At 36.8% G+C, this 9,831-nt stretch overlaps 2 protein-coding genes and 1 non-coding gene across 5 annotated transcripts in view; 2 read left to right on the top strand and 1 right to left on the bottom strand.

The window, feature by feature from the left end:
• The first annotated feature begins 895 nt into the window (after positions 1-895).
• trnag-ccc (transfer RNA glycine (anticodon CCC)) lies at positions 896-966 on the top strand. Its single transcript has one exon. It is a non-coding gene; the product is annotated as a tRNA-Gly (tRNA).
• A 1,053-nt stretch (positions 967-2,019) lies between these two features.
• On the top strand, positions 2,020-7,078 carry polr2ea (RNA polymerase II, I and III subunit E, a). Its single transcript, XM_053486971.1, has 8 exons — positions 2,020-2,206; positions 2,807-2,981; positions 5,323-5,438; positions 5,685-5,765; positions 5,860-5,918; positions 6,181-6,259; positions 6,658-6,733; positions 6,868-7,078. The coding sequence occupies exons 1-7, from the start codon at positions 2,150-2,152 to the stop codon at positions 6,721-6,723; spliced, it is 633 nt and encodes a 210-aa protein (XP_053342946.1). The 5' UTR covers positions 2,020-2,149; the 3' UTR covers positions 6,724-6,733; positions 6,868-7,078.
• arhgap45a (Rho GTPase activating protein 45a) overlaps positions 6,946-9,831 on the bottom strand; it is a 32,512-nt gene continuing 29,626 nt past the window's right edge. For all 3 annotated transcript variants that reach the window (XM_053486966.1, XM_053486967.1, XM_053486968.1), the window contains 2 exons: positions 9,730-9,793; positions 6,946-9,627 (listed from right to left, as the gene is read on the bottom strand). In XM_053486966.1, the coding sequence (XP_053342941.1) occupies positions 9,377-9,627; positions 9,730-9,793 (315 nt within the window). In that variant the 3' untranslated portion in view covers positions 6,946-9,376. The remainder of the gene's footprint in view (positions 9,628-9,729; positions 9,794-9,831) is intronic.

Genomic DNA, 9,831 nt, shown 5'->3' with positions numbered 1-9,831 from the left:
CCGGAGTACCGGAAGGGAAACCACCAAGCATGTACAGAAAAATGCAAACTTCACCCACGTAGACCATGAGGCAGGAATCGAACCTAGACCCTTGAGGTGCAAGGCGACAGTAACATCATCACATATAATAAGTAGCGCAAATAACAGTAGGGTGTAAGATATTAGAAGAAGAATGTTTGTGCTTTTACGCAATAAATATTAGAAAATTGTTGGTATGCATGTAGTGCAACTAACAGTAATGTACAGTAGGGTGTCAAACAATTGTTTTGAGCATCAGTTGCTATATCTGCATACTGCATAGGCTACACTGTGCACCACCAGCATGCTAGGAGTCAACAGTGGCTGTCTCAGAAGATCTCAGTAGAGATGTGGATTGGCTCATTTACTACAGATCCAGGGCAAGTTATAAAATAAATAACCAGACTGATTCCAAGTCAGACCCACCGCTCTTAAACAAAAAAAAAAAATTAAATGAATTATTGTGCATTTAGGAATTTTTGATCGTACATCGTTCGGATACCCAAATTAATAGTACTTAATTATCGTACATCTGAGAACATTGCATGGAAGTCTATGGGGTGAATGGCCTAGTGGCCATTCGAGGAATTGCATGATTTGGCACTTACGCGTTGCACTCCCTTTTTTCAGAACCTGAATCGGACGTTACCCCTCAGGATACGACGTATTTATACTACACTATTACACGAATATTACTTATTTTAGGGAGCCCAAAATTTTTATTTATTTATTTTTCTTTTTTTAATATAAATAAAAATATATATGATGTGACACTACCGAGCTAAAAACATTCACATTTATAGTGACTTCTCTGTACTACTGCAACTATCACTTGTTGTTACTTAACTGCCATAACAAAACGATCGTATTTATCAACGCGCCGCTGGTGTAGTGGTATCATGCAAGATTCCCATTCTTGCGACCCGGGTTCGATTCCCGGGCGGCGCACAAGTGAGTTTTAAATTCAGGTCAGTGGGGTATCACCAGTGAGGGTTGCAGTGATTAGGTAGGAGGTCCGTGGTAAGGCTTCACTCTGTCGGGCTCTTGGACTAAGCTACATTATTGCCAAAAGTATTTGCTCACTTGCCTTCTTAATCCATAGGATTTGCTATGATGTTGGGTCACTCTTTGCCTTAGCAGCTATAACTCTTCTGGGCCTGCTTTCCTCAAGCTTCCTCAAGGAGTGTATTTATGGGAATTTTCGACCATTTCTCCAGAAGTGCATTTGTGATGTTGAGTGAGAAGGCCTGCCTCGCAGTCTCTGCTCTAATTTATCCCATTGGGAACTAAGAGGCCAAGCCTAATTCATAAAAAACAACCCAACATTATAATTCTCCATCCACCAAACTTTACACCTGCCAAATCCAGACTCCATCTGTAACTATGGAAGTGATTGGAATGCCTGAATTTAATGATTTGGATAGGCGAATGAATACTTTTGACAATATAGTGTTTGACAGGCAGAAAGTAGGGGCTGCTGAGATGACCACACACTCCTTTCGCCTTTATATATTACTGTACACATGAACTAAAAGCAATTTCCCTCTGGGATTAATAAGGTTATTTAAATCTTGAACTTAAATTATACATCATATAAGCTTCAAAATAATAAAAACAGCTGGGAAAAGGTTTTAGTAATCTTGTGTTTAGTTCGTTTACAGTAATCTCATTAAAGAAAAGTTCCTTTGTAAATTGCAGGTTAATCAGTGTTCTGCAGCACAGAATATTTCTGTACTACATGACCAGAAGGTGGCGGTAATGCACCAGTGGTCAGATGCCAACCGCCGGTAAAGACACCAAGAAGACACGAAGAATTTTTTTTTTACTAGACTGAATACATTTTCATTTTCCAAGATGTTAAAGAAAAACATAGAAATTTGACATTAATGCACAGTTGATATATCAGCGTACAGCAAATACAAAAAAATAAAGATTAAACTCATTAATAAAATGCAGGCAAATAATTAGACACCGTTTCGGGGTCCTAATAACTGTGACGTCACTTACCGGAAGTGATTTTTGTTTCACTCGAAAAAGTGGGTGATTATCTCCCGCTGTAAAACACACGCAAATTAAATATAATAATAGGTAATAATAATAAAAATAATAATAGTTAATTATTTAAAGCACTATGGATGATGAAGAGGAGACTTACCGCCTGTGGAAGATCCGGAAGACGATAATGCAGGTTTGAGTCTTTTCTCTTTCAGCACGCTGTGATGTTTACACACTTCCACATGGTGTCCGGTTTTTACACACACCACTGATTTATAACAATGTTACAAAGTTACAGTTACAAAGCCACTGTGGGACCCAAAGTTTATTATTATGGCGAAAAACTACAAAAAGAGAGGAGTACATCTGAAGGGGGCTGAGATCATGTGACTAAACTGATCAACACACACACACACAAAATATATTTAAAAAACGTTCTGTATATATACACACACACTAATCACCCATAACATTATGGCCACCTGCCTGATGTCGAGTATGTCTCCACCAAAACAGTGATCATTTATAAACCTTATGTGTTTTGACTCAGTTTATTGGAACCAGCATTAACCTTTTCCTCAGGTTAATCAACAAAAGCTCTTCATTTTTCACTCCCCATATGCATCAGTGAGCCTTTTATATGAGATGATTAATGATCAGAATGAAAAGTAAAGCTTCGAACTTCATTACAGAATAAATCTTGGAAGCCCCTGAAGATCACACGTTCATAACCATAACATGTTTAAGGCAAGTCATTTAAAATGATTAATTTTCTTCTCTTTAACCCCTGCAGCTCTGTCACGATCGGGGTTACTTGGTGACCCAGGATGAGTTGGATCAGACGCTTGACGAGTTTAAAAGCCAGTTCGGGGACAAACCGAGCGAGGGCCGTCCTCGCCGGACGGATCTCACGGTGCTCGTGGCTCACAATGACGATCCCACTGACCAGATGTTCGTCTTCTTCCCGGGTGAGTGAGGAAGACGAGTCTTCGTACACGTACATATCTTCTTGAGCCTCAACTCATTTCTTCATATAAAATTAAATACAATGGGAAAAAATAAAAACTTCTGTTTTACTGTGACAGGCTGCACAGTGCTTATAGGTGCTATTTAACTATAAATTGGATGTTTACGTAACAACTTCAGCAGAAACCTCATTTCCACTCAGATTTCAGTATCAGCGGTAAATTTTGTTGTGATTCTGTAAGTATCATAATTGTATTAATATGCTGTTATATAAATCAGGGCTGCAACTATCGATTATTTTTTCTAATTGATTCATCGATCGATCATTTAATCGATTAATCAGATTAATATTGTCACAAGTACTTGATAACTCTTCATTAGCTCTCGGCTTTTACATTTAAAGGTTTGTTTGTGCATGTGGTAACCAACAATAAAGGTGAACACTTTATTAAAAATATGGTTTTAATTAACTTTCCTAATAAAACTAAATCTACAAAATGTAGAGTAGATGCAATAAAGTATAACTGTTAATTAAAGCTCATTGATGATGGATGGGAGTTACGTTGAAATGTTAAGAAAATTAAGATAAAGTGTGTGGTGAATGGCGGGGTCAAGCACAGTGAAGTGGGAAAGCTGGAGACTTGCAGTAACACAGTCAGTAATTATCCACATTCTCTTCAGGTGTAAATAGAGACTTCCCCACTTACGCCACTCTTGCGTCCTTCACACAGTTACATTTGTTGTTGATTAATTGATTTTAGTTGATAACAAACAAACTAACTCTAAACAAACTTTGCAAATAATTTGCTCCTACGGTTCACTGTACTGTGTGATAGTTTAGAGCACCACCTGTAGGATTGTAGAGGAACTACAACATTTTACAACCTAGAATGCAAACATGGACAGTGCTGTAAAAAACTGATTGAGATCATCAAACAAATTGTTTTATTACACAAAGATAATCCGTGTAAATACCAAATTCAGTTTTTAAATGATTTCATTCATGACCCTTGTGAATTCCCCAAATTTCTGATAGTGGAGGGCTGCGTTCTCGACTTCCACTGAAACTAGAAACCTCCCCACTGTGGAACGAATAAAGGTATATCTTATCTTAAATTTAAGAACAGATGTGTAACATTTATCAGTCTCGAAAGGATTTCAAAGCCATTTCTAGGGCAAAACACAGTGAGAGCCATTATCCACAGGTAGAGAAAACCTGGGTCACTGGTGAACCTTCCCCTGGGTGTCCAGCCAAAATTACTCCAAGAGCACAAGGGCAACTCATCCAGGAGCTCATAAAACAACTCAGAACATATAACAGTGTATTACCTGAAGAACTGAAGGTCTCGCTTGCCTCAGTTAAGGTCAGAGTTCATTATTCAACAATTAGAAACAAAGACTGGGGGCAAAACTCGCATACTGGAGGGTCGAAAACCACTGCTGACCAAAAAGATTGTCTCACATTTGCTAAAAAATATCTTGATTATCTCGAAGACTTTCAGACAAATATTCTGTGGACTAATGAGACAAAAGTTGTGTGTCCTGTTACATCTGGCGTAAAGCTAACGAGTTTTATAAAAAGAGCATCAGACATGGTGGTGGTCGTGTGATAGTCTGAGGCTTTACATCTTCTGGACCTGGACGACTTGCTATAATTGATGGAATCATAAATTCTGAATAAATCCTGAAGGAGAATGTCCGGCCTTTCAGTTAATCACCTCAAGCTTTAGCATATTTGGGTTATGAAGCAGGACAATGATCTAAAACACACCAGTATGTCCAAGAAATTAGGGTTTTGGAGTGTTCTGAAAGTCCGGACTTTAATGAAATTTTTTTAAACTTTTAAACAATTTAAACCCTCTAGTGTGGCTAAAAAACAGGAAAGGGAAAATACTTTCACTTTGTCACACGATAGAATCATGATGCATTACTGATTTTTTTTTTTTTTTTTTTTTGATGCATAATGATATGTATAAATGACATTTAATGCATAATTGAATAATGTTTTTTCTTAAAATAATGCATGAATGAGTCATAGGTCAGTGTGTGGCTTAACACATACACACACACACACACACACAAAAACATTCTTCTGAAACTGATCAGCTACAGGGACTGGACAAAGTCTGGCTCCATATATTATATAAAGACTATTACAGCACTGTATAATAAATATAAACTATTTACCTAAATTTTGTTTTTTAGTTTTGCAATAAAGATGTGAAGCTAATGAGCAACAGAAGCTGAGAGTGAATATTGTGACGGATTTTGATCTTAACTCTGTGGGTCTGTAAGTTTGTGTAAATTTGCTTTATCACGTTTTTGTTTTATTTTCTTTTGTAGAGGAGCCCAAGGTGGGAATTAAAACCATTAAAATGTACTGCCAGCGCATGCAGGAGGAGAACATCACCCGTGCTATTATTGTGGTCCAGATGGGCATGACACCTTCTGCTAAACAGGTGACACACACACGCATGCACGCACATAATGAAACATCATAACTCATCTCCCTCAGACAGCATGAAGTCTTTCAATATAACTGTGAACCTATTTCCTTTTTAATTTTCTGCCCCCTAGTGGACACATTTATGTTAGACTTATAGTATAGATGAATCGGTGTGTAGACGCAAAAAATAAAAAAGGAAAGTGCAACTTACCTTAAGTTATGCAAGTAACCTTTGAGGGGCCGCCGATTATTTCCGCAGTCGCTGGTGGACATGGCACCGAAGTACATCCTGGAACAGTTCCTACAGCAAGAGCTGCTCATCAACATCACAGAGCACGAGGTGAGAGATGTGCTTGCTGAAGGTGTGTTGTTTTAAACAAAAAAAATTATCTAATAACATGATCTTATCACTCATCACTGCGTCGTGTCTGCAGCTGGTCCCTGAGCACATCGTGATGACAAAGGAGGAAGTGACGGAGCTCTTAGCAAGATAGTATCCTTACTAACACTGTCAAGACAGAAAAACAAGGGTGTGTGTGCAGATGCAGAGGTCTGCTTCTTCACCCGCTGCACCTCTGAGCCGGAGCCCTGATTATACATTTTCAGTAATTAATTATGTAGTGTGTTATACTTATCTCACTCCATAGTTATTGAGGAGAAATGTAATTATGTAATGAATTATTCCGGGGTGTTTTGCTGTTTGTTGTGACTCGACATGTTACTTTCTAGTGAGTTTTTTCCTTCACTGTTGTCAGTAAACTCAAGGAGAGCCAGTTACCCAGGATTCAGGCTGGAGACCCAGTGGCTCGATATTTCGGCCTGAAAAGGGGCCAGGTAAAGCATTATTATTTAATATTAACCATATTATTATTATTATTATCATCATCATGATATTAGTTGTATTATCAATAATAACAAATTTCCATTTCATAATTACTAATAATCAAAAACCTTAATCACTAATTAAAAACAGGATTATGTATTAGTAAGTGTAGTGGGAAAAAAATTAAATAAACTTTATTATATTGTGATTATCATAAGTATTGTATACTAACACATAGTACTTCTACTAATAATAACAAAAACTACTTTATAATAAAAGTTATTAGTAAAATATTGATAAAAGGTAAAAGTTTATGATTTGTTGTTATAGCTGTTAATAATATTAATTCTAATGATTAATAACAGTAGTATGAAACTGAATGTAACGAGATGCTTCGTGCCTGAACCAGGTGGTGAAGATCATCCGGCCGAGTGAGACTGCAGGCCGTTATATAACCTACAGGCTTGTACAGTGAAGCTGCAGCGGTGAGGCGAACACACTCTTACATTATATTTACTCTTACATTATATTATTGCTCTGTTACTGCTGTGACGTCACCGCAGACGTCCTGATAAAATTGTCTTATTAAATGTTGAACTTTTTTTTATTTGTCTTTCAGATTAAGATCATCTCTTCTTCGAGGAGGTGTTGCTCGAAGTATAGGTGTGACTTGTGACATTTAATCTCAATAACAGTGTGAACAACTCGGTAACTTTATTCTCAGTAGTAGTTTTGGGACAAATGTACATTCATTTCATTTACAATTAAATTGTGGTTGTAATAATTGCTAAATATTAAACATGTTTTTGTAATAAAGTTTCTCAATTTTATTTTTTTGATTTCTTGTTTGTTTTTATTCATCTATTTGTTTCATAGTACCAAAAGTTTTAGGTCGCTTCATAGAAAAGGGACAAGGCATAAGGATTCCACGTACACTGCGGTTCGTGCACACGGCAAATAGTTTTTTTGTTTTTGATCTTCATTCAGTGTGCTGATTTTTGTGTACAAAATGTATAAAACTATAATCATATCCTTGTACTTTAAGAACAGAACAGTAACAAAGACTAAAATACAACATTTTGATACAATTAAAGAAAAGGTAAACCTCCATACATATATAAAAAATGATTGTCTAAAAACACATAAAATAACTTTTTTTAAGAAGCAGGACTAACTGTAGTCATAAACGGGACATAAAATGCATTTACATATTATTCAATCATTCACTGTAATGTAGCCACACCTGACATTTCCAGTATAAGTACTCAGTAGTTCATACAGAAATGAATACTACTCGTGCTCTCAGGTCCTCTCCTGTGTTTTGTTTTTTTACATGTAAACCAAAATAAACAGCATGAAATTCAGATAAAGAAATAAAAAGAAAATCTAAGGCTAAAATTTAGAATGAGATGACGTTATTACACGGCAACTGTTTCATATGAACTTACACACAGGTGTTAGGTGGTAGCGTACTGACCAGCAGTATGCTTATATTCTGTAAATGTATAGTATACTGTATATAAATATTCATTCTCATGTTAAAACCACACCATGATCATTTCCTCCTTTTGTGGAAAATTATTATAATATCCAGCTTTTTCCATATTCAAGTCAATGAGATGAATAAAATGTTGAAAATATTAAAATCAGTGAATTAACCTTAAAATCAGCGAACATCAAATAATATAAGTTAGTAAAAAAACAAAGAAAATCTATCTAATGACAAATGATATAGATTAACATCTGTATGTACAACACTGTAGTTTCAGTAGTAAAGATCATACCTCTTTGTTTTTTCTAAATTCCTGTTATAACTGAACAACTTAAATGGAACATTTTTTTTTTAGGAATACACACATCTCATTACACAGTCTGGTCATGAATACAGCACGCGCATGCAGAATGCAAGGATCAGGAGATGTTTAACCAAAATTAATTTGGTTAAAAATGGACTGAAGTGAAAGTGGAGTTTTAATTGAAATGCAACTGAATGTTAAAAAAAAAAACTTTAAAAATGTATTAATGTAAATTACAATGTAAAAAAATGCACAGCTAAATCATCAGCCACATTTCTGATTTCTGATCATTCATACTTGCATAAGAGTGTAAGTAACAAATAATTTGTCTGGGGCAACCTAAAAACATGAAGCTGCCTTTTAGTGGCCAAAAAGATATTAATATATAAAAATATTTTTAAAAATAGGCACTAATTTAATTTACAAGCAATTTATAAATCACTTTTCTTTTTTGATCATAGACTTACATAGACTTTTGCATGACCTTCCAGTTTATTAACTGTAACTAATACATAAGGCTTGTTATTTGTCCCTTTATTCCTAGGGGGCGCCACACTGGAGAGTTTGATCCACAAGATCTGACAAGGGTTTTAAGTCAAATGCCCAGGCATATGGAAGGGCTCCCATTGTAACTCTAACGTTTTCTAACTGGGCTTGCGACTGGCACTGCATGCAGTCCCCAGGATGTATGGGGTCAGTGATGGGGCTTGAACATCCGACCCCCGGATCAGTAACCTAGAGCCACAGCTACCTAACACAGGGGTTTAGGTTTGTGGCTCTCTAGGACTGAACTTGACTACCCCTGACCTAACATAAGCTTTATGAAGGTTAAAGTTTTTTATTCAAATTATTGTATGTATTATAGTTGTAGGACAGTATAGGATGCTGGATTACTCTTTTCCAGACGTGAAATGGTAGAAATTTAGGATCTGTATGCACATTGCACATTTTTAGGAAAACTGAAGATATGGAATAGGTCTTTAGAAGGTCTCTGATTTTTCCCCCCACAAAAAAAGAGCACTGACTGTTTATCAAAACCTCCAACGTTTATCAACTCTTCTTGTTACATTCATTCAATTGGTGACTAAAAGCATTCAATCATACCAGAGAAGTATAAAACATCCCCAATCATACATATACACAAACATACTCTCAATCATCTCACAAACAGAGCTGTTTAAAACAATTGTTCAGTGCATTAGACTTTCATGAGTGTGTGACCTGACACTTCTGTTTTGACACAATTTTCTCTTAATATTGGGAGCATATTTTTTTTTCACCATAGTAGGAGCTACAGACTGAACTGGATAGATGAACTGATGTCTCTGCTCTCTACTGGTCAACTGGCTCCTCTGCATCTGCTTCTCTCAAGTCATCCGTGTTAGCCGGCTGCTCGGGGATTGTCTCTGGGACGAGTGTGCTCAGGTCCAGACTCGCTCGGGGACTCAGCTGGTCGTCGTCCGTGCTGGTCTCGCTCTCCTGGCTCACCAGAATGCGCCGTTTACTCACCTTACCCATGTCCTCCCCCTCGGAGTCCGAGTCCAGAGAGCGATCGCGGGAATCGGACGGCCCCAGGGAGTTAACTGGATGAAAACATGTTCCGTTAGTCAAATAATGGAAATAATAAAAATTCAGCACCAAATCAATTGATTGATATTAATTAGCAATTTGTGTTAGTGTCTCACCACAGTCTTGATCTGAGGTCGGTCTGGTCTGCTCTTCCTCAACCTCCTCAACATCAATACTCTCCTACAAATAAAAAGGTTCACTTAAATAATAATAATGAA

Source organism: Clarias gariepinus, chromosome 25, assembly GCF_024256425.1.
Source record: "Clarias gariepinus isolate MV-2021 ecotype Netherlands chromosome 25, CGAR_prim_01v2, whole genome shotgun sequence".
Classification (NCBI taxonomy): domain Eukaryota; kingdom Metazoa; phylum Chordata; class Actinopteri; order Siluriformes; family Clariidae; genus Clarias; species Clarias gariepinus.
Note: the sequence above shows the minus strand (reverse complement) of the source record. Positions and strands in the feature narration are given on the sequence as shown.

Bases quoted from the DNA above. Each gene is read 5' to 3' on its own strand.
- polr2ea (XM_053486971.1), top strand. From the start codon at position 2,150: ATGGATGATGAAGAGGAGACTTACCGCCTGTGGAAGATCCGGAAGACG. The intron at 5,766-5,859 runs GTGAGAGATGTG...TCGTGTCTGCAG, and splicing joins TCAACATCACAGAGCACGAG to CTGGTCCCTGAGCACATCGT. The intron at 6,260-6,657 runs GTAAAGCATTAT...TGCCTGAACCAG, and splicing joins TCGGCCTGAAAAGGGGCCAG to GTGGTGAAGATCATCCGGCC.